We start from the raw sequence: 24,588 nt of genomic DNA on the forward strand, positions 1-24,588 counted from the left end.
TTCAAGTACATGAGGAGTAAAAATCTTTACGTTACATTTCCATTCAAATGTGCATGGTGCAATTATAGCAATTTATAATAAATATTATGTACAACAGGATAGTCAATATAACATAGAAATACAGTAGTGTCAGCATGAATTAAGCAGTCTGATGGCCTGGTGGAAGAAGCTGTCCCGGGGCCTGTTGGTACTGGCTTTTATGCTGCAGTACTGTTTCCCAGATGGTAGCAGCTGGAACAGTTTGTGGTTAGGGTGACTTGGGTATCCAGTGATACTTCAGGCCCCTTTTTACACACCTGTCTCTCTAAAGTCCTGAATAGTGGGAAGATCACATCTACAGATGTGCTGGGCTGACGGCACCACTCTCTGCAGGGTCCTGCATTTGATGGAAGTACAGTTCCCACACCAGGCAGTGATGCAGCCAGTCAGGATGCTCCCAATCATGCCGCTATAGAAAGTTCTTAGAATTTGGGGGACCATACCAAACTTCTTCAATCGTCTGAGGTGAAAGAGGCATTAGTGAGCCTTTTTTCACCACACAGCTGGTACGTACAGATCACGTGAAGCATGGCGTGATCCAAGTGTGTCATCCAATTTATAGGGAGAAATTCTGAGAATGTCAGAATTGCAAAGAGAAAAAAGATAGAATATAAGGTAAACATGTAAGGGTGTCTGTACTTTACTTACTTACACCAACTAGTGGCCAGAATAAAAATTGTTCCTACATAAGGTGAAAGGGAAGCAAAATACTGTCCATGCTGGAAATCTGAAATAAAGCAGACATGCTCAAAGCAATCGGCACATTAGGGTACATCTGTGGAGAGGGAAATAGGAATAACTTTTCAGGCTCACGATTGCTCATCAAGTCTGCCAGACACATCATTCCATACACAAAGTTGGGAAAAGTAAAACAGAAAGTAGAATATGGTGTTGCAGTTACAAAGTGCAGTGCAGGCAGACAAATAAAGTGCAAGGGCCACGACGACATAGATTGGGAGATGAAGAGGTCAGCTTTTAGTGCAGGAGATCCATTCAAGAATCTGATTATTGTTCTCATTTCAGAATTATGGAGTCATACAACATAGAAACAGGCTCTTCAGCCCAGTTCATTCATGCTGACCAGTCATTCATATTTCCCATCCACCTGTGTTGACACAAAGCCCCGTAAACTTCTCCTATCCACTTACTTACCTGGATGGCTTTTAAATATTGACGTTGTGCTCGCCTCAACCATTGTTTCCGGCAGCTTGTTTCAAGTATGGAACAGCCTTTTCATGAAGAAATTGATGTGAAGAGGATATCTCCTATGGTGGGGAGTATCCAGAACTAGAGAGTACTGCCTCAAAGTTGACGAACGGTCCTTTAGAACAGAGGTAAGGAGGAATTCCTTTCATCAGAGAGTAGGAAATCTGTGGAATGCTCTGCCACAGACTACAGTGGACGCCAAGTCTATGCGTATATTTAAGGCAGAAGTTAATTGTTTCTTAATTGGTCAGGGCATCAAAGGATATGGCGAGAAGGCAGGTGTAAGGATTTGAGTTCGATCCAGGATCAGCCATGATGGAATGGCGGAGCAGACTCAATGTGCTGAGTGGCGGAATTCTGCTCTTAGCTTGATGGTCTAATGGTTTTATTGTCTTCATTTAGAGGAGGAAGAATTTCATTTTACAGAGGGTAATGGAACTGTGGCATTCATCGCCATGGGCAACAGTGGAGGCCAAGATTGAGTAGACAGAGCGGAGGTTGATAGATATTTAATTAGTAAAGTTATCAAAGGTTACGGGGAGAAGACAGGAGAATGCGGTTGAGAGGGATAATGAATCAGCCATGATGGAATGGCAGAGCAGACGCAATGGGCCAACTGGCCTTGTCTGTTCCTATGCCTTTTGGTCTTATGGTCTAACTTAGCTCAAGTTTGATAAGAGATTTGACAGTGGTCAAAAGACCACAATCAGTTTAGATAATGGGATAAATGGCACCTGATTGGCTCAGGGTTATAGAATATGCCTTGTGAGACAATCCATTTTTATGCAGTGAGTTGTTCCCCACTGGAAAGCACTTTTAAAGAGTGCGAGAAAAAGTTTCAGTGTAATTCCATTAAAATGAAAAGAATGTCCAATAATGGTGTAAACACCCAGTATGGCAAGCAACTTCTGTGGGGAAAGATTTAATATTTCATACAATAACACATCTCTATATATGGCTTTTTGCTGTATCTCAGTACACCTGCTAATAATAAGCCAATTCCAATTCCACTGTTGTTAGTTTAAGTTATTCTTTGGCATTTGGTCATTGAATAGCCTGCATGCAGGATGGCCACATCTCAGAAGACATCCTCCATGTTGGGGCTTCCCAACCTGCAGTGCATGGACCACTTGTTTAATGCTATTGGTGCATGGGATAACAAAAGGTTGCGAACCCCTGCACTACAATGAGTTGGCTTCAGCAAGAGCATTGCGGGCTGCCTACAGCTGCGCTGCAAGAATGTCTGCAAGTGGGACACAAAGGTGTTGGACATCAACAGTGAGTGCTGGGAGTAATTTACAGTCAACCGTGCCAGGGAGAGAAGCACCCTGAAACATCACCTTAAGCCAAGCGAAGAAAAATTCCTGAAAGCAGCAGAAAACAAGTGGGCCCACAGAAAGGAACGCTGCATCTCCAGCAGAGCTGAGACTACTTATAGATGATAGATAGATAGATAGATAGATAGATACTTTATTCATCCCCATGGGGAAATTCAACATTTCGACTTTTGCATCAGAGACTGCCAGTCTTTCATTGGTCTCGTCAGCCACTGACAGCTGCAACAACATAGGTGCAACGTCCATGGTCAACTTCTACCAACAGAGGGCTGCAATATCCGATAATCAACATAATCAAGATTTTCTACTCAATATTGCTGCTGAGGGGAATTCGCTACCCAAAAAGGCTGTAGAAGCTTAATCAATCAATATTCAGTACAGACATTTGTATATTTTTTTAAGATATTAACAGCTCCACAGTATGTGAGCTTAGTGCAGGAAAGTGTTTCTGAAGTAAACAAAAAAAAAACATGATCTTGTATTGAAAAGGCACAAGGAGCTGAATGAACTACCTCTGCTTCTGTTCTTATGTTATTGCATGAAATATTAACTCCCTCCCCACAAGTGCTGCCTGACATCAAGCATTGAGCATAGTACACTACAGCACTGTACAGGCCCTTCAGCCCACAATGCTCTGGTGACCTTCTAACCCACTCTAAAATCAATCCAACATGAGGAAATCTGCAGATGCTGGAAATTCAAGCAACACACACAAAATGCTGGTGGAACACAGCAGGTCAGGCAGCATCTATAGGAAGAAGCACTGTTGACGGTTCAGGCTGAGACCCTTCGTCAGGACTAACTGAAAGGAAAGATAGTAAGGGATTTGAAAATAGGAAGGGGAGGGGGAAATGCGAAATGATAGGAGAAGACCGGAGGGGGTGGGGTGAAGCTGAGAGCTGGAAAGGTGATTGGTGAAAGGGCTACAGAGCTGGAGAAGGGAAAGGATCAGGGGACGGGAGGCCTAGGGAGAAAGAAAGGGGGAGGGGAGCACCAGAGGGAGATGGAGAACAGGCAGAGTGATGGGCAGAGAGAGAGAAATAAAAGAGGAGGGGGGAGAAAAAACTGAATATATCAGGGATGGGGTAAGAAGGGGGGAGGGGCATTAACAGAAGTTAGAGAAGTCAATGTTCATGCCATCAGGTTGGAGGCTCTCTCTGTCCATCACTCTGCCTGTTCTCCATTATTAGGTACAGCACTCTTGTTAATGCACACATTTAATTCGCCAATCACGTGGCAGCAGCTCAATGCATAAAAATATGCAGATATGGTCAAGAAGTTCAGCTGTTGTTCAGACCAAACATCAGAATGGGGAACAGATGTGATTTAAGTGACTTTGACCATGGAATAGTTGTTGGTGCCAGACAGGGAGGTTTGTGTATGTCAGAAAAAGCTGATCTCACACACAATAGTCTCTATCGTTGGCAGAGAATGGAGCAAAAACAAATAATGTCCAGTGAGTGGACATTCTGTGGGCAAAAATACCTTGTTACTGAGAGAGGTCAGAGGAGAATGACCATGTAACCACATGCTCTGAGCATCTCTGAATGCACAACATGTTGAACCTTGAAATCAATAGGTACAGCTTCAAAAGACCTTTCAAGTGGCATCCACACCAGAGATCAAGCCGAGTGGTCTCAGGTTGAAGTCTGACTGGCTCCTTGCATGTATTCCATCCATGCAGTGTTGAGTATCAAGCTGGCAACTCAGCCTCATAACAGACAAAAATGCTAAAGAAACAGTGAGGTTGCTGCCCGATGCACCACAAGACATGGAAAGGAGCAACAACAAACACAAAATGCTGGTGGAACACAGCAGGCCAGGCAACATCTATGGGAAGAAGTACAGTCGACATTTTGGGCCGAGACCCTTTGTCAGGAAACGTCGACTGTACTTCTTCCTATAGATGCTGCCTGGCCTGCAGCGTTCCACCAGCATTTTGTGTGTGTTGCTTTGGATGTCCAGCATCTGCAGATTTTCTCCTGCCTGATATTCACTTTCTTGTGGGCATACTCAATAAATACAAAGAGAAATAAATAATAAATAAATATCAACAACACGAGATGAAGAGTCCTTGAAAGTGAGTCCGTTGGTTGTGGGAACATTTCAATGATGGAGCAAGTGAAGTTGAGTGTAGTTATCCTCTTTGGTGCAAGAGCCTGATGGTTGAGGGGTAGTAACTCTTCCTGAACTTGGCGTTATGTGTCCTGAGGCTCCTGTACCTTCTTCCTGATGCCGCCTGATCCATTGAGCTTCCCCAGTGCTTTTGTGCTGCGCAAGAGTTAGAGACATCTACTTAATCTCATTCTCCAGCCTTCTCTCCATAGACCTTTAATTCAAATATTTATTCACTTCCCATTTAAAAGCAATTATGGATTATGCTTCCACCACACTTTCCGCTGGTGCTTTCCATTTTCTGACTACTCTCTGTGCTCAAAAAATAATTTAATTTTAATTCATACATGGGATGTGGGTGTTGCTGGCAAGCGCAGCATTTTTTCACCCATCACTAATTTCCCCTGAGGAAGTGGTAGTGAGCAACTTAAAACACTACAGTCTGTGGGGTGAAGGATCTTCCATTGTGTTGTAAAATCTCCTGACTTCTTTCTACGTCCCTTTTTGCATTTAGACAACAATTCCTGCCCACTCACTTGCATAAAGCAATGCCTGTGCTGAGGACATTTATAAATGCTTTGCAGTCTGTGAAGTACTTTTGAAGTGTGGTTACAATTATAATGTAAGGAAAGTAATTGTAATATAAGGCAGTCATTCAATCAGCACGGAAACAGGCCATTTGGCCCATCTGTTCCATGCCAACCAATATTCACGGGTAAGCTAGTTGCATTTATAAATCAGAGCATTGAGTACAGAAGTTGGGATGTAATGTTAAAATTGTACAAAGCATTGGTAAGGCCAAATTTGGAATATTGTGTACAGTTCTGGTCACCGAATTATAGGAAAGATATCAATAAATTAGAGAGAGTGCAGAGACAATTTACTAGGATGTTACCTGGGTTTCAGCACTTAAGTTACAGAGAAAGGTTGAACAAGTTAGGTCTCTATTCATTGGAGCGTAGAAGGTTGAGGGGGGATTTGATCGAGGTATTTAAAATGCTGAGAGGGATAGATAGAGTTGACGTGAATAGGCTGTTTCCATTGAGAGTAGGGGAGATTCAAACGAGAGGACATGGTTTGAGAGTTAGGGGGCAAAAGTTTAAGGGAAACACGAGGGGGTATTTCTTTACTCAGACTGTGATAGCTGTGTGGAATGAGCTTCCTGTAGAAGTAGTAGAGGCCAGTTCAGTTGTGTCATTTAAGGTAAAATTGGATAGGTATATGGACAGGAAAGGAGTGGAGGGTTATGGGCTGAGTGCAGGTAGGTGGGACTAGGTGAGATTAAGAGTTCGTCACGGACTAGGAGGGCCGGAATGGCCTGTTTCCATGCTGTGATTGTTATATGGTTATATGGTTATATTTACCCATGATTAGTTAAATTTTAGATTCAGATTCAGATTTACTTATCACATGTACATCAAAACACCCAGGAAATCTGAAGGTCAGGAAGCATCTATGGAAAAGAATACATGGTCGATATTTCAGACCAAGACCTTTCATCGGTACTGGAAAGGAAGGGGGAAGGAGACAGACTACTAAGGTGGGGGGAGAGGAGGGAAGGAAGAACTACGAGGTGGCGGGTAATAGGTGAAACCATGAGAGAGGGAGGGGGTCAGGTAAAGAGCTGGGAAGTCGAATGATGAAAGAAATAAATGGCTGGAAAATGGGGTATCTCATAGGAAAGGAGACTTCCTCCAGCATTTTGAGTGTGTTGCTTTGGATTTCCAGCATCTGCAGTTTCTTATGTTTATGGCCACCCTCTGCTTGAAAGAGTTGCCCCACTGGTTTCTATTACGTCTCTCCCCCACACCTTAAATGCATGCCGTCTTTTTCTTTGTTCCACAACTTGAAAAAGACTGTGCTTGTTGATCCTGTTTATGCCCCTTGCAATTTTATACCACTATAAAGATCATGATAAAATGGTTGAACAGAAAATCCTACAAAAGGTAGTGGATTCAGCCCAGTACTTAATGGTAAGGCCCTCCAAACCACTGAGTATATCTACCTGAAATGCCGTCATAGGAAAGCAGCATCAAATGAATAAAGTCCCAATCTGCTCATCTTCTTTCCAGAAGTTAGTCCCTAGAACCCTGGCAATATCCTTGAATAAACACAAGATTCTGCAGATGCTGGAAATCCAGAGTAACACACACAAAATGCTAGAGGAACTCAGCAGGTCAACAGCATCTATGGAGAGGAACAAACAGCTGACATTTCATCAGGATGAAGGATCTTGGCCTAAAACATCCTTGAATCTTTGCTCTGCACTCTTTCCAGCTTTGTTGCATCATTCCAAAAGCAGAGTAGCTAAAACTGAACACAAATATTCCTGAACCATTGACTGCTGCCTGACCTGCTGAGTTTCTCCAGCATTTTGTGTGTGTTGCTCTGGATTTCCAGCATCTACAGAACCTCTTTGTTATTTTCCAAATGTGGCTCACTAATGTTTTGTACAATTGCAATGTAAAATTCCAGCCCCTATACTCATTGCCCTTATTGATAAAGGCCAGTGTGCCAAAGGCTTTCTTCACCAGCCTGTCCAGCTTCAAAACCTTTTTCAGGGAAGTTTAGTCAGCATGTATTCCCACCTGCACCATTGTGATAATGTAATAACCAGGGATCTTTTTAAAGAAAAGTTTTTTTGTCGGTTAATATGTGGACTGTATTTTTCTCAATGTCACCTCGTAGGTATGTGTTGTCCCTGGATTGTTCATCTTTTAGGTCTGATTGTTTGTCTTTGCACCAGTTCTGACTTTTCATTTTGCTTTGCAGGAGTCTGATTTGGGATCTTTGGGGATCGTTAAATTATTTGTTTTTATTACTTTCATTCAGTTTGGGATAATTTATTGAGCACGGTATTGTTCATTGTTCCGGGCATGCCAACCCCTTGTTGGGTCATGTGGTTCCTTGTCAGGTGAAACTCAGACCAAGTTCTTCTGTGCATTGTCAGTGGTTTCTGTTTATCAGTATAGTTTGCCTGAGCTCTTGTCAGTTTTCCTAGTTAATTTTTGAAATAAACCTTTAGTTTTATTTGAATTGCCAAAGTCTACTTGATTCCTGCACTTAAGTTCACTAGTGATCCTTACAGATAATGGTTGGAGTATTTGTTTTTGTATTGTTGATAAAGAGATAACATTCCTCCAGTAGGTACAGTAAATGAAAAGAAACACAATAGAATTAATGAAAAACTACATGCAAAGATGGACAAACAACGTACATGCAAAAGGGGACAAACTGTGCAAATATAAAAACAAATGAATAATAATATTAGTTAATTAATTAATAATATCATCAGTTGTAAGGACCTTTAAAATGAGTCCATGGGTAGTGCAATCGGTTGATTATTGAGGTGAGTAAGTTACCTACGCAGGTAATAATTGTGCCTGAAGCTGGCAGTGTGGGACCTAAAGTGCCTGTACCTCTTCTTCTATGGTAGCAGCGAGAACAGCATGGCCTGGATGGTGGGACTCCTTGCTGATGGATACTGCTTTCTTGTGGCAACACTCTATGTAGATATAGAAACATAGAAAATAGGTGTAGAAGCAGGCCATTCGGCCCTTCAAGCCTGCACCGCCATTCAGTATGATCATGGCTCATCATCCAACTCACAACCCTATACCTGCTTTCTCTCCATACCCTCTGATCCCTTTAGCCACAAGGGCCATATCTAACTCCCTCTTAAATATAGCCAATGAACCGGCCTCAACTGTTTCCTGTGGCAGAGAATTCCACAGATTCACCACTCTCTGTGTGAAGAAGTTTTTCCTCATCTCGGTTCTAAAAGGCTTCCCCTTTATCCTTAAACTGTGACCCCTTGTTCTGGACTTCCCCAACATCAGGAACAATCTTCCTGCATCTAGCCTGTCCAATCCCTTTAGAATTTTACACGTTTCAATAAAATCCCCCCTAAATCTTCTAAATTCCAGCGAGTATAAGCCTAGTTGATCCAGTCTTTCTACATATGAAAGTCCTGCCATCCCAGGAATCAATCTGGTGAACCTTCTTTGTACTCCCTCTATGGCAAGAATGTCTTTCCTCAGATTAGAGGACCAAAACTGCATACAATATTCCAGGTGTGGTCTCACCAAGGCCTTGTACAACTGCAGTAGAACCTCCCCGCTCCTGTACTTGAATCCTCTTGCTATGAATGCCAACATATCATTCGCCTTTTTCACCGCCTGCCGTACCTGCATGCCCACCTTCAATGACTGTTGTCAATGACACCCAGGTCTTGTTGCACCTCCCCTTTTCCTAATCGGCCACTATTCAGATAATAATCTGTTTTCCTGTTCTTGCCAGCAAAGTGGATAACTTCACATTTATCCACATTAAAATGCATCTGCTATGAATTTGCCCACTCACCTAACCTATCCAAGTCACCCTGCATCCTCTTAGCATTCTCCTCACAGCTAACACTGCCGCCCAGCTTCGTGTCATCCGCAAACTTGGAGATGCTGCATTTAATTTCCTCATCTGAATCATTAATATATATTGTAAACAACTGAGGTCCCAGCACTGAGCCTTGCGGTACCCCACTAGTCACTGCCTGCCATTCTGAAAAGGTCCCGTTTATTCCCACTCTTTGCTTCCTGTCTGCCAACCAATTCTCTATCCACATCAATACCATACCCCCAATACCGTGTGCTTTAAGTTTGCACACTAATCTCCTGTGTGGGACCTTGTCAAAAGCCTTTTGAAAATCCAAATATACCACATCCACTGGTTCTCCCCTATCCACTCTACTAGTTACATCCTCAAAAAATTCTATAAGATTCGTCAGACATGATTTTCCTTTCACAAATCCATGTTGACTTTGTCCGATGATTTCACCGCTTTCCAAATGTGCTGTTATCACATCTTTGATAACTGACTCTAGCATCTTCCCCACCACCGATGTCAAGCTAACCCTGGTTTCTCTCTCCCTCCTTTTTTAAAAAGTGGGGTTACATTAGCCACCCTCCAATCCTCAGGAACTAATCCAGAATCTAAAGAGTTTTGAAAAATTATCACTAATGCACCCATTATTTCTTGGGATACTTCCTTAAGCACTCTGGGATGCAGACCATCTGGCCCTAGGGATTTATCTGCCTTAATCCCTTCAATTTACCTAACACCACTTCCCTACTAACATGTATTTCCCTCAGTTCCTCCATCTCACTAGACCCTCTGGAAGATTATTTATGTCCTCCTTATTGAAGACAGAACCAAAGTAGTTATTCAATTGGTCTGCCATGTCCTTGTTCCCCATGATCAATTCACCTGTTTCAGACTGTAAGGGACCTACATTTGTCTTAACCAATCTTTTTCTTTTCTCATATCTATAAAAGCTTTTACAGTCAGTTTTTATGTTCCCTGCCAGCTTTCTCTCATAATCTTTTTTCCCTTTCCTAATTAAGCACTTTGTCCTCCTCTGCTGGACTCTGAATTTCTCTCAGTCCTCAGGTGTGCCGCTTTTTCTGGCTAATTTGTATGTTTCTTCTTTGGACTTGATACTATCCCTAACTTCCCTTGTCAGCCATGGGTGCACTACCTTCCCTGGTTTATTCTTTTGCCAAACTGGGATGAACAATTGTTGTAGTTCATCCATGCAATCTTTAAATGCCTGTCATTGCATATTCACCGTCAACCCTTGAAGTATCATTTGCCAGTCTATCTTAGCTAATTCACGTCTCATACCTTCAAAGTTACCCTTCTTTAAGTTCAGAACCTTTGTTTCTGAATTAACTATGTCACTCTCCATCTTAATGAAGAATTCCACCATATTATAGTCATTCTTAACCAAGGGGCCTCGCACGACAAGATTGCTAACTAACCCTTCCTCATTGCTCAATACCCAATCTAGAATGGCTTGCTCTCTAGTTGGTTCCTTGACATGTTGGTTCAGAAAACCATCCCGCATAAATTCCAAGAAATCCTCTTCCTCAGCACCCTTACCAATTTGGTTCACCCAATCTATATGTAGATTGAAGTCACCCATTATAACTACTGTTCCTTTATTGCATGCATTTCTAATTTCCTGTTTAATGCCATCCCCAACCTCACTACTACTGTTAGGTGGCCTGTACACAACTCCCACCAGCGTTTTCTGCCCCTAAGTGTTATGCAGCTCTACCCATTTCGATTCCACATCCTCCAGGCTAATGTCCTTCCTTTCTATTGCGTTAATCTTCTTTCTAACCAGCAACACTACCCCACCTCCTTTTCTTTCCTGTCTATCCCTCCTGAATATTGAATATCCCTGGATGTTGAGCTCCCATCTTTGGTCACCCTGGAGCCATGTCTCTGTGATCCCAACTATATCATATTCATTAATAACTATCTGCACATTCAATTCATCCACCTTGTTACGAATGCTCCTCGCATTGACACACAAAGCCTTCAGGCTTGTTTTTACAACACTCTTAGCCCTTATACAATTATGTTGAAAAGTGGCCCTTTTTGATTTTTGCCCTGGATTTGCCTGCCTGCCACTTTTACTTTTCACCTTACTACTTTTTGCTTCTACCCTCATTTTACACCCCTCTGTCTCTCTGCACTCTTTCCCATCCCCCTGCCACATTAGTTTAAATCCTCCTGATTATGCTGAATGGTGGAGAGGGATTTTCCTCTGGTGGACTGGGCTGTATCCACTACATTTTGTAGGGTTTTTCATTCAAAGATGTCAGTGGTTCCATACCAGGTCATGATGCAACCAGCCAGGATGATCTCCACCGTGCATCTATAGATGTTTGTCAGAGCTGGTGCAGGTCAAGTATCAGTCTTCACTGGAAGGCAGCATCCATCACCAAGGACACCCACTTTCCAGTACATGCCTGTTATAGTTATTATTTTAGAACATAGATAGAACAAAGAACATAGAATAGTACAGCACAGTACAGGCCCTTCAGCCCACAATGTTGTGCAGACCCTTAAAACCTGCCTCCCCTATATCTCCCCACCTTAAATTCCTCCATATACCTGTCTAGTAGTCTCTTAAATTTCACTAGTGTATCTGCCTCCACCACTGACTCAGGCAGAGCATTCCACGCACCAACCACTCTCTGAGTGAAAAACCTTCCTCTAATATCCCCCTTGAATTTCCCTCCCCTTACCTTAAAGCCATGTCCTCTTGTACTGAGCAGTGGTGCCCTGGGGAAGAGGCGCTGGCTGTCCACTCTGTCTATTCCTCTTAATACCTTGTATACCTCTATCATGTCTCCTCTCATCCTCCTTCTCTCCAAAGAGTAAAGCCCTAGTTCCCTTAATCTCTGATCATAATGCATACTCTCTAAACCAGGCAGCATCCTGGTAAATCTCCTCTGTACCCTTTCCAATGCTTCCACATTCTTCCTATAGTGAAGTGACCAGAACCGGATACAGTACTCCAAGTGTGGCCTAACTAGAGTTTTATAGAGCTGCATCATTACCCCGCAACTCTTAAACGCTATTCCTAACACAGTGTTATGGAGCTAACAGTCCATAAGCTTTCTTAACTACCCTATCTACCTGTGAGGCAACTTCCAGGGATCTGTGGAAATGTACCCCCCAGATCCCTCTGCTCCTCCACACTACCAAGTATCCTGCCATTTACTTTGTACTCTGCCTTGGAGTTTGTCCTTCCAAAGTGTACCACCTCACACTTCTCCGGGTTGTACTCCATCTGCCACTTCTCAGCCCACTTCTGCATCCTATCAATGTCTCTTTGCAATCTTTGACAATTCTCTACACTATCCACAACACCACCAATCTTTGTGTTATCTGCAAACTTGCCAACCCACCCTTCTACCCCCACATCCAGGTCGTTAATAAAAATCACAAAAAGTAGGGGTCCCAGAACCCATCCTTGTTGGTCACAACCAGTCACAACCCTCCAATCCGAATGTACTCCCTCCACCACGACCCTCTGCTCTCTGCAGGCAAGCCATTTTATTATGGATTTATTCTGTATGCCCACAGGATAATGAATTTCAGGGATGTATATGGTGACATATATGTACATTGATAATAAATTTATTTTGAACTTTAAACCTGATTCTGATACCACCAGTCAAAGTCAAAATAAATTTCTTATCAAAATATGTATAGTATATGTAGCCCTATACTACCTGGAGATTAATTTTCTTGCAGGCATTCATAAGAAAATAAAGACATATAAATAGAATTTGTAAAAAAAAATTGTAAGTTACAATGATGGACAAACAAGCAACGTGCAAAGGAAGACAAATTGTACAAATAAGAAAAAAGTAAATGAATAATACTGAAAACATGAGTTGCAGAGTCCTTGAAAGGGAGTCTATAGGCTGTAGAGTCAATTCTGCATTGAGGTGTGTGAAGTTCGCTGGTTTAGGAGCCTGGTGGTTGTCGGATAATAAATGGGAGGGCACACACTCAATGATTCAGAAATATAGCCATCACCCACCTTATCACTGGACTTCTGAACCCATGAACCTTACCTCGTTATTTTGCAGTTTTTAATGATTTATTTTAACTTTGTCTTGCACTGCTCTGCTGCTGCAGAACAATAAATTCCACCATACATGAGTGATCATAAACCCAATTCTCATTCAGTATTTGCATGAACACTCAGTGGCCAATTTATTATGTATCTCCTGCAGCTGATAAAGTGGTGACTGGGTGTATGTCCATGGTCTTCTGCTGCTGTAGTCCATCCACTTCAAGGTTTGATGTGTTGTTCTTCAGAGATGCTCTTCTGCCCACCACTGTTGTCACCTGTAGTTACTTGAGTTACTGTCACCTTCCTGAATCAGTCTGGCTATTCTTCTCTGACCTCTCTCGTTAACAAGTCGCTTTTGCCCACAGACCTGCCAATAACTAGATGTTTTCTTGTTTCTGGCAATATTTTCTGTAAACTCCAGCGATCGCTGTGCATGAAAATCCCAGATCAGCAATTTCAGAGATGCTCAATCCACCCTGTCTGCCACCAACAATCATTCCACAGTCATAGTTACTCAGGTCACATTTCCTCCCCAGTCTGCTGTTTCGTCTGAACAACAACTAAACCTCTTGACCCTGTCTGAATGCTTTCATACATTGAGTTGTTCCCACATAATTGGCTGAATAGATATTTGCATTAATCTGCATGTGTACAGGTGGACCTAATAAAGTCACCATTGGCTGTAGGTATTCAGAGACATGAACCCACGATTTCCTAAGGGAGTTATGAATAAAACCCACTCAGCTATGTCATTGTATAGCGCAGTAACCACATTTTCAATGTCATAAGCTTTTAAGTGACAATCAATAATGTACTTTATCTGCAGAAGCTAAAACTTTTATTTTGATATATTTAACCATAACCTTTCAATTTTTTTTCTGATGAAACATAGCAAAACTGCGAAGTTGTTGTTCCTTTTTAAAAGTAAAGCAGGGCCTCTCCGAACCCGCATCAACTGCGTGTAGTATCTGATACCTGCGAACTGCACCTTACAGAGATGCATTGAGACATTACCACACTGTCCGAAGCTGTCTAATCACAGCTCCTCTGGTGGCTGAGTGTGGTACTGCAGTTCCTAAGGTCTCCCTGAACCTGCATACAGTGTTCGGAAACTTTCAGCGAAGGCTGTGCGAATAGGGAGGTCACGAAGCAGTGTAGTTCGGGGTTTCGCGCAGCCCGGGTCTCAACAAAAAGCCGCCACAGCGCTGTAACTACTCGCTGCCACGATACATCGCGTTGCCGAATAGCGTAGCTAACCTTTGTGTGTTTCCTGAAAATATTGGAGGCTGCATTGCAATGTGTCAAGAAGGACAGGTGAAATGTTGCTCAACGCGCTCCGACCACGAGCAAAATCCTTAAATAGACTAAAACTTGTTTTTGAGACCCTTGGGCACATGGATGAAAGAAAAATGGTTCTGCGGGAGGGAAGCTTTAAACTGATTAAAACAGATTAAAAAGTCAGCACATCATACGAGCCGAAGAGGTGTATACTATTGTATATCAAACCATTAAAGGGAATATAGACTGTGATTTAAAAAACCGCCGTGCAACTTAAGACAGCTGAATTATTTCTTTTATAAGAACAAATGGTCTGTAGTTGAGCGGTCATTAAACAAGTTATTGTATTAAATACGAAGTTAGTGGGGTCTCTGTCCGAAAATCGTTCATCCTCTTGCGTGGAATTTAGTTAAGGCAAGAATTTCTTGCGAGGTTGACTGTAGATGGCGTTCTCTCTCGTTAAAACGGGGTTCTTTTAAAGCTGCAACAAGTAGTGACTGCGTTCTGTATAAACAGCTCTTGGGAAGCCGAGAGCTCCCTCGTATACAAGCACCACTCTCTCTCTCTCGCTCGCTCGCTCTCTCTCTCTCTGAAGAAACCAGTAAGGTGTTCAGCGAGGAATCTCTCTCTCTCATTTGACTCAATGCATTTGTAGAGGGATCCCCGTACACTCATCCATCGCGATACACCGAGAGAAGGAACCGATCGGGAGAATCTACCCGTAAAGGTTTAGATTTATTTCTGGAAAACGAGGTGGATTTTTATTTTTTTTTACGAATGAATAACACAATGCGTAAACTGAGGGAAGAAACAATTTAACGGCACCGAGCTCCTGAAGTCTCTAACCAGTGGAATGCGGTAAAACAAGATTCAGTCTCATATAATCACGTGTTGCTAGTCCGTTTTTTAAAGATTTTTTTCAAAAGAACTTGTTAGCCTAATTTTATTTAATGTGAACCCAGATCGCTCGCATGTTTAATGTGCATGCGATTTGTGTGTGTGTGTGGCTTGTTTTGATCTGCTTTTGGTTCTGTCCGAAGAGTTTGTTTATTAAAAACAAGTGTGGACGTTGACTGGGTTGAATCATTTACACACTCACACACACCTCACCCCGATTACACGGAGCTGAGTTAGTTAAGGCTTGTGACGCGCAGGGCGGGCGAGGCAAAAAAAAATGCGAGACTGATTCGGTTTCACTGGGAGGAGTGAATGCGAGGGAGGGAGAGAAGGAGAGAGAGAGGGTGGAAGAGAAAGAGAGAGAGAGGGTGGAAGAGAAACAGAGAGAAAGCGAGCGGACAGCGCCAAGCACAGAGAGAGAAAAAAAAACAAGCAAAACTCCCAGACCCAATGCTGCAGGCTTTCGCTTTGCTACTGACCCACTCTCTCGCCGAGGTAAGGGACGTTGCAATAGAGAGCCTTTTAAAAAAATTGGGTTGCTTCTTTGGATAAATTATATTAATTTCAGGGACCCTGTGTTACGTGTGTTTTAAGAGTGAAAATGCACCTGTGTTTGATTAGCAAGACTGGAGGTGCATTTAAATCGGGTCTCTGCTAAAATCCGAAGCTTGGCTTTAGAGCGGCTGAGTACGCGCAGTGTTTAATATCGGAAGATCGGACTTGGTGAAAAAAAAATACATAGCTTGGTTGGAAAACCTCGGTCATTTTAAAAGAGGGAATCCGCTTCTGATTTAATAAGGACCGGATCGGGAGGAGTATCTCAGATTCCCACTGATTTTATTATAATGTCTGCGCAGCTCGCTCCGTGAATGCAAGGCGTAATGTTAGCGTGGGATTTTGTGTTAAAAATGATTACAATCTATCTCCCCTACTTCCTCATTCCCATCGCCCGGCATTGCAACAGCGAGGCAATATCTCATTTTCCCTCTGCCACTGTGTGTACTCACACCGGGACTACAGCTTTACGCGTTTTCTCTCTCTCTTCCATTCTTCCGTCTCCCCCTCTCGCGTTCCTACTTTCCCCACCCCATACAGTCCTGGTTTCCCCACCCCATACAGTCCTGGGAGATGTTAATCCCTTGCCGCCCTCCCCGAAATTGCCAGCGATGGTTTCTGCCCGCTCTGCTGTAAGCGCACCCGCAGCCTCCCCGGCGTTTGCAAGCAGAGGGCTTTCTGAAATGGATTTGTTTCAGTGAATGAGATTTTCTCAGCCGGGTCCGAAGCTTGTTGTAGAACGCGGGAGTCTCAGCTTCTTTCCTCACTGGTCCACTTTAAGAGCCAGGCATTGCTGGAGCCTTTGCGTTCGCTGTTGAAATGGAGTGCTTTCGGAGCCGCATGGAACTCGGTGTATTCTCTTCAAATAAGTTGCATTGCAGGATTGATGTGAGCGATTAATTCTTGTTATAACACAACATTTACAGGATGTAATATATAGTTCTGTTGATATTTTCAGCTGAATTTGTGAATTTGCTTTTATTTATTGTTTTTCTTTTTAAATCTCTTTCCATCCCAACCATCACTCCTTTTCCTATACCTCACCCTCCCACTCTCTCCATCTCCCTCCCTCTTTACTCCCCTATTACTCCCCTTCCTCTCCCTTTCCCTCAACCCACCCCCTCCCACCATCCCTCCAACTTCACAGCTGGCAGCGCACTTGTTGACGCCGATGGCTCGGCCGCTCGCCCCCTCCCTTCGCGGCTTGCTGCTCCTGTTGCCCCTGCTCGTCGCCCTGTACCCGGTCCCCGGCTGCGTGGCGCAGGGCTCGGTGAAGTTCACCTTCCCGGAGGAGCAGCCGCCCAACACGCTGATCGGTAACCCGGGCGAGACACTGGGTCTGGAGCGAGAGAACCGGCTATTCAAGTTGGAAACGGGCCAGCCTTACCTCCGGGTGGACGAGACGGGAGGCAACCTGTACACCACCGAGACCCCCATCGACCGCGAGCAGATGATGTGCGAGAGCCCCACCGAGTGCCAGCTCGAGTTCGAGATCTCGGTCACCGACACCATGTACAACGCTGCCACAGTGCTCGTGGAAGGCAAGATTTCGGTGCAGGACATTAACGACAACACTCCCACGTTCAGCTCCCCGGTCATCTCCATCTCCATTCCGGAACACACACCTCCGGGAACTCTGGTCAATATCCCCACGGCCAGCGACCGCGACGCCGGCACTAACGGAGTCGCCGGCTACGAACTGTTAGGCAACGAGGGACAGGGTCTGTTTAGCCTACAGGTGGCCGAGGAACATGGCGAAAAGTTGCCTCAGCTGATCGTCACCGGCTCGCTGGACAGGGAGCAACGGGACACTTACGATTTGACTGTGCGGGTGGTAGACGGGGGTCAGCCCCCCCGGAGCAGTACTTCGGTGTTGCGGGTCACCGTGCTGGACATTAACGACAACGCGCCCCACTTCGAAAGGTACGCCTACCAAGGCACGGTGGAGGAGAACAGCCCCGCCGGTACCTCCATCCTGCAGGTGAGAGCTACCGATGTTGACATGGGAGAGAACTCCCGCATCGAGTACACGTTCGCCCAGGCGGCGGATAATGCCCGCCGCCTACTCCGCCTGGACAAGAACACCGGCTGGATCACGGTGCAGGGATCGGTGGACCGCGAGCAGTTCAGCCAATTCAGGTTCTATGTGCACGCCCGCGACAAGGGTCCCATACCCAAACAGGACAGGGCGTCGGTGGTGATCACGGTGCGGGACACGAACGATAACGCGCCGGCGATCGACATCCGAGGCATCGGTCTGGTCACTCATCGGGACGGCGTGGCCAGCATTGACGAGGACGCGCCGGTCGACTCCCCCGTGGCTCTCGTCCAAGTGTCGGACCGCGACGAGGGGGAGAACGCGGCGGTGACTTGTATAGTGGCCGGGGACGTCCCTTTCCAGCTGAAACCCGCCAGTGAGTCGAGCAGCGAAAAGAAGAAGAAGTTCTTCCTGCAGACCACCACCGCCCTTGACTACGAGAAGGTGCGCGAGTACCTGATCCAGATCGTGGCAGTGGATTCGGGCAACCCTCCTCTTTCCAGCACCAACACTCTGAAGGTGAAGGTGGTGGATGTGAATGACAACGCGCCCAGCTTCGCGCAGAGCCGCATGCAGGTGGGGATCTTGGAGAATAACCGGCCCCCGACCTCCCTGCTGCGTGTGGAGGCCACGGACGCCGACAGCGGAAGCAATGCCGAGCTACTCTACTCCCTATATCCCGACCCGACCATCCAGAACTTGTTCCAGATTAACCCGGACACGGGCGAGGTGAGAGCCATCTCGGTGCTGGACCGCGAGCTGAGGGAGCGCTACGAGTTCAAAGTCGCCGCCGCCGACAAGGGGACCCCTAGTCTGAAGGGGACAGCCACCGTTGTGGTCAATGTGCTGGACGAGAACGACAACGATCCCCGGTTCATGCTTAACGCCTACAACTTTTCGGTGCGGGAGAACTTGCCCCCGTCCAGTCCAGTGGGCATGGTGACGGTGACGGACCTGGACAAGGAGGCGAATGCGCGGTTCACCCTGTTCGTAGAACCGGATAATGGCGAGTTTGAGATCCAGAACGGCACGGGTACCATACTCTCTCGGGTCTCCTTCGACCGGGAGCGCCAGAGCACCTACACTTTCCAGCTGAAGGCAATAGACGGCGGAATGCCCCCCAGGTCAGCCTATGTCAGTGTTATCATTAATGTTTTGGATGAAAACGACAACACACCCTTCATCACCCAACCATCCAATTCCTCCTTCCAACACATCAGTCCTCTCACCCCCATTGGCACACTAGTGGAACGAGTCAAAGCCGAAGACATGGACATTGGCCCCAATGCTAACTTGACTTATGAGATCGTTGGAGGTAACCCCTTTGACCTGTTCCGCATCTCCGCTGTCGGGAACGTGACCCTGGAGAAGGAACTCATGCGCAGGCACTACGGGTTGCACCGGCTTGTGGTCCAGGTGAGGGATGGGGGCACGCCAGCCCGCTTCGCCACCGCTTTGGTTCACTTGTATGTCAACGACACCATGGCCAACGTTAGCCTGGTGGAAGCTCTGGTGGGCCACAGCCTCAACACCCCGTTGAACGTAGACATCGCCGGAGACCCCGAGTACGAGAAGAGCAAGCAACGGAGCAACGTCCTGTTCGGAGTGATCGCTGGGATTATCGCAGTCACGCTGGTGATCGTGGTGGTGGTCCTGATCCGCTACTGTAGGCAGAAGGAAGCCAAGAGTGGATACCAGGCCGGCAAAAAGGAAACCAAGGATTTGTACACACCCAAACAGACCAGTAAAAATACCAAGCACAAAGTTAAGAAAAGCAAGCCGTCCAAACCCTCCAAACCTCTGGACGTCGAGGAGAGCGGCGCCCAGAGGGGATTACAATTCAACTTGATCAACGAATCGAGCACTGACAGTCCACGGATTCACCTGCCACTGAACTGTAACCCGGGTAGCCCCGACCTAGGGAGACACTACAGGTCGAACTCTCCTCTCCCTTCCATCCAGCTACACCCGCAGTCCCCGACTGCGGGGAAAAAGCACCAAGTCGTACAAGACCTGCCCGCAGCCAACACCTTCGTCGGGACTGGGGACAGCAACTCTACTGGCTCGGACCAGTACTCAGATTACAGCTACAAGACCAATCCGCCCAAGTACAACAAACAGGTAGGCAGCCTTGTGTGTGCCTCTGGCGTCCCTTCAAACATGAACGAAACCTGGCGGGAGGGGGGCGAGTTTGACTAATGTTTAAGCATAACGTGTAAGTCTCTTACTGTGTCATTAATGTGGATAACTTAAAATCTGCGTGCGATTTGTATTTTTAAGATTATTTCAAGCCTTTTCATGATTGCACTGTAATGCAATGTTAAAAAGCTCAAACGGTGTAGAGTAGTGCGTTCTCAGAAAGCAGGGGCGTACGCTAGGATGGAACCACCCCTCTCAATATTCCGCCGGAAAACCGGTACAGCCCTAGGTGGTTCGTACGTGCACACGTCCGGCCCATAACATTACAGATTGTTGCGTGCCCCTCCAAGAGCCGGCAGATTTAAATTCCGACTCACGCCCCTGCTTTCGAGCGCGTCACGCATTCTTATTGAAACGTACGGTATTCAGTCTGGGATTGCTTTGCCTCGTTAGTGAGATGACTTATCCCCAATAATAACCATTATGATTCGAATTGGTCTGATGTCAGCATCTTTTCAAGAACTCGTGGTTTAGAAATGAACTTAGGCAGTTCGGTTATTCTGTATTTATTTCTGTCTTTAGCGTCTGCTCATTCGCAGATCTGTGCGCCAGTTCTGTGTATTTTTTTTCAATTGAGTGTCTTTGCAGAACCGCTTTCCCCTTTAAAGGAGCCTTGATTGAGAAAAAAACGTTGAAATGCTTGTTTACTTTTTTTTATGGGGCGATATTTTTCTGGCCATCCACTTGTGGAGTTTTAGCTGCAAGCAGACAATGGTATCAACACTTGCTTAAAAAATAGTATTTAGCTGATTAGTTAATTTGATTCCGTGGGTAAGAATTCGGTAGCACTTCAGATTCAATCGAAATAACTGGCTTATTTGAAATTATGTCTTATTTCTTTGCAAAGGATAGCATTTCTTGACTGCCTTATTTTACTTTGAAATTTCCTTCTGGTGCTGTTACAGCTCAGTTTTGCATTCACGGTGCGTTATTTATCACATAACATAGACACTCAGCCACAGTACTAAATTATGCTTTCATTAGTTTATAACCCTTTCCGCAATAAATGTATAATGTAGTATCTGAATTTGGAACCTTGCCTATGCCAATCAGATTGGCTTGTTACTTGTGTTGTTTGCTACATATTAAGTGTGTGTACTGTCAGTACTGATCCATTAGCTAGGGGTTATTGTATATGCTGGACAATTGCCAGGTGTTATATCTGTGGAGAAATCTCTGTCATACTCACTTTCTCTCTCTATTTCTCATTCTCTCGTTTTCTCCCTGCTTTCCTTCTTTCTCTCTTACACACTAACTTCCACTCTCACACAAAAACACACCAACAGTCCTGAAGAAGGGTCTTGCCTGAAACTTTGACTGTTTACTCTATTCACCGATGCTGCCTGATGTGCTGAGTTCCTCCAGCATTTTGTGGGTTGCTATCAGTCTTCTGTCTTTCTCTCACTCTCTCTCACTCTCTCTCTCTCTCTCTCTCATACACATGCACACACATATACACTGTCTTTATATCTATCTTAAGCAAAAGAAAACAAACTGCTAGAGGAGCTCAGCAGGTCAGTCAGCATCTTTGGAGAGAAATGGATAGTTCAGGTTTTGGGTCTATCAGTCTGTGTCTCTGCCATTTTGTGCTTCCCCATTATCTCTCTCGATCTCCCATCTTTAATTATGAATTGCTTTCAGTACTTAATGTACAATTGAATTTCATAGTCTCCATCTATTGTGCGGAGCTGATCATTTTTCTTATGAATCAGAAAATAAAGTGTGTTTGTTCATACGGCACTGAATCATATTAGAAATTGTGTTGAACGGGAAGCAAAATTGTGTCTATAGGAAATAAAAACAAAAAAACTCTGGGAATAATGTGTGGGTCCAGTAGTATCTGTCCAGAGAGAGATTGAGTTAATATTTCAAATTGAAGTCTGCTGACTAGAACTAAGTCAGAGAGGAAACTAGTTCCAATTTGAAGGATGGGAGAGTGATGGAGAAGTCAAATAGAATATCATTAGTAAGGCATACTATCATAAATATGTCAGTTGTCCCAGCCATCTCTCTCACATTCCCTCTGCAACTTAAAACTATCTTGTTTTCCTTCTTTGACAGTTCTGATGAAGTGTCCTAGACCTGAAAGATTTACTCAATTTCTCTTTACAAAGATGCTGTCTGATCTGTTGCATTTCCTTTTCTTTATGTTTTACTTAAGATTTCTACCATGTCTTTATGTTAATTTACATTTCTTGTATTAACATGAACACCTGTCTTGATTCCAAGATCTTCCCAAAGTATATTGCAGTTATTGAAGTATCTAAGAAATTTAGTCACCATGCAAATATGGCAATTAATTTACACCCAAAGTCATGGCAACATTAGTGATGCCACAGTTTGATGGGCTACAAATTGGCCAGGACAATTAGGAGAACTGGAGCTCCATTTAGGTGTCATGGGATCATTGATTTAGTTAACAGAGTGTCTGAGAGTGCACCAAGTATCTCAGCATTGTGATGGAAAGATTAGCTTTCAGAGCAGAACTTGAAATCAACTACTTCAGAGTGTGGTTGTCTCTAACTGTGTGGCACGTTGATAGGTGTTGATGGAGCCTTAGAGTTTCAGTAACCTGGGTTTGAGTCTGACCCTGCTCGCTTTGTGGAGTTTTTACCTTCTACTTGTGGGCAGATGGGTTACTCCCCCCTCCGGGCAGTCCAGTTTCCTAGACTATCCCAAAAGTGGTCATTTTAATCGGTTAATTGACCACTAATTCATTCCTGGTGCAGTGAATGGTAGACTCTGTGAAAGGCATGTGGAGAGAATAAAGCGGGATTGTGGGATTGGTGTAAAATCTGGATGGTCAGCATGAGTTCAATGAAGGACCTGTTTCTTCTATACGTTTGGGGTGGCATACAGCTTAAAACCTATAGTGTACAAAATATTGCCGAGAAATTTCATGAAGTAAAGTCAGGTACGTTTACAAGTCAAGTTAAGCTAAGTTTATTATCATTCAACTATATACAATACACCATCTAGACAAGGCAACGTTTCTCTAAACCAGAGTTTAAAGAACTGTAGTATGCACAACATGAATAACACATAATAACTTATGAAAGTAAGTTGAAATCTACAGATGGATTATACATAAATAAATAAACTGCAGTGCATAAATTAAATATGGTAAGGTACAAGCCAGATTAACCAATGACACTCTGAGTGTGATGCTGCAGGGTGTTCTGAAGCTTAAAAGCCTGAAGTAAGAAAGTATTTCCCATCCTGACCATTCTTGTTCATTCCAGGATACGCTGGAGTCAAAGAGGATGCTGGATGCATGGGTGGGATCTTTAATAATGCTAAGGGCCTTGCATATGCAGCACTCCTGATAAATGTCCCCGATGGATGCTAGGGAGACCCTATGATCCTCTCAGCCATTCATAATAAATTGAGTTTTGTACTGTAATCAGAACATAAGAGGATGGATTTTGAAGATACTTGGAAAGAAAGGATTAGAAATAATTTCTAAAGCTAGAAGGTGTCCAGGCTAAAAGCACTGTTGCTTTTTTGGGGGCAAAAAGAGAAGAAGTACAAGCAGTGACAGCTGGGGAATGGGAAGGTCTGAGGATAATGAGAGAGGGAGTGTCGTGGAGAAATGTATTTGTTGGGCAGTGTTTGAAGGCAAGACAGGGCTGGGGTGGGCTTGAGGTTTGAACCATATGAACTTAAAATGAGAATGGGAAACCAATGAACTAAAAATTAATTCTCACTGAGGATTGGCAAAGTATTGATGGTATTTTCTCAAGAATCAAGATCATTTATTGTTATTCTTCAGTACACGAGTCTAAAGGAGAACAAAATGATTGTCAGACAGATAGACATACTTTATTGATCCTGAGGGAAATTGGGTTTTGTTACAGTCACACCAACCAAGAATAGTGTAGAAATATAGAAATATAAAACCATAAATAATTAAATAATAATAAATAAATAATGCCATGTGGAAATTAGTCCAGGACCAGCCTATTGGCTCAGGGTGTCTGACACTCTGAGGGAGGAGTTGTGAAGTTTGATGGCCACAGGCAAGAATGACTTCCTATGACGCTCAGTGTTGCATCTCGGTGGAATGAGTCTCTGGCTGAATGTACTCCTGTGCCTAACAGTACACTATGGAGTGGATGGGAGACATTGTCCAAGATGGCATGCAACTTGGACAGCATCCTCTTTTCAGACACCACCGTCAGAGAGTCCTGTTCCACCCCCACAACATCACTGGCCTTACGAATGAGTTTGTTGATTCTGTTGGTGTCTGCTACCCTCAGCCTGCTGCCCCAGCACACAACAGCAAACATGATAGCACTGGCCACCACAGACTCATAGAACATCCTCAGCATCGTCCAGCAGATGTTAAAGGACCTCAGGAAATAGAGACGGCTCTGACCCTTCTTATAGACAGCCCCAGTGTTCTTTGACCAGTCCAGTTTATTGTCAATTTGTATCCCCACGTATTTGTAATCCTCCACCATGTTCACACTGACACCTTGGATGGAAAC

At 44.4% G+C, this 24,588-nt stretch overlaps 1 protein-coding gene across 8 annotated transcripts in view; it reads left to right on the top strand.

Annotated features, from left to right (window-relative positions):
- The first annotated feature begins 14,929 nt into the window (after window positions 1–14,929).
- Window positions 14,930–24,588, top strand: part of LOC140739251 (protocadherin-1-like) — a 495,491-nt gene continuing 485,832 nt past the window's right edge. For 3 of the 8 annotated variants that reach the window (XM_073067387.1, XM_073067388.1, XM_073067389.1), the window contains exons 1-2: window positions 15,285–15,801; window positions 17,009–20,020. In XM_073067387.1, the coding sequence (XP_072923488.1) occupies window positions 15,619–15,801; window positions 17,009–20,020 (3,195 nt within the window). In that variant the 5' untranslated portion in view covers window positions 15,285–15,618. The other 5 variants (XM_073067391.1, XM_073067390.1, XM_073067386.1 and 2 more) reach the window with 4 other exon arrangements.

This window comes from Hemitrygon akajei, chromosome 15 (genome assembly GCF_048418815.1).
Source record: "Hemitrygon akajei chromosome 15, sHemAka1.3, whole genome shotgun sequence".
In the NCBI taxonomy this organism is placed as follows: Eukaryota; Metazoa; Chordata; class Chondrichthyes; order Myliobatiformes; family Dasyatidae; genus Hemitrygon; species Hemitrygon akajei.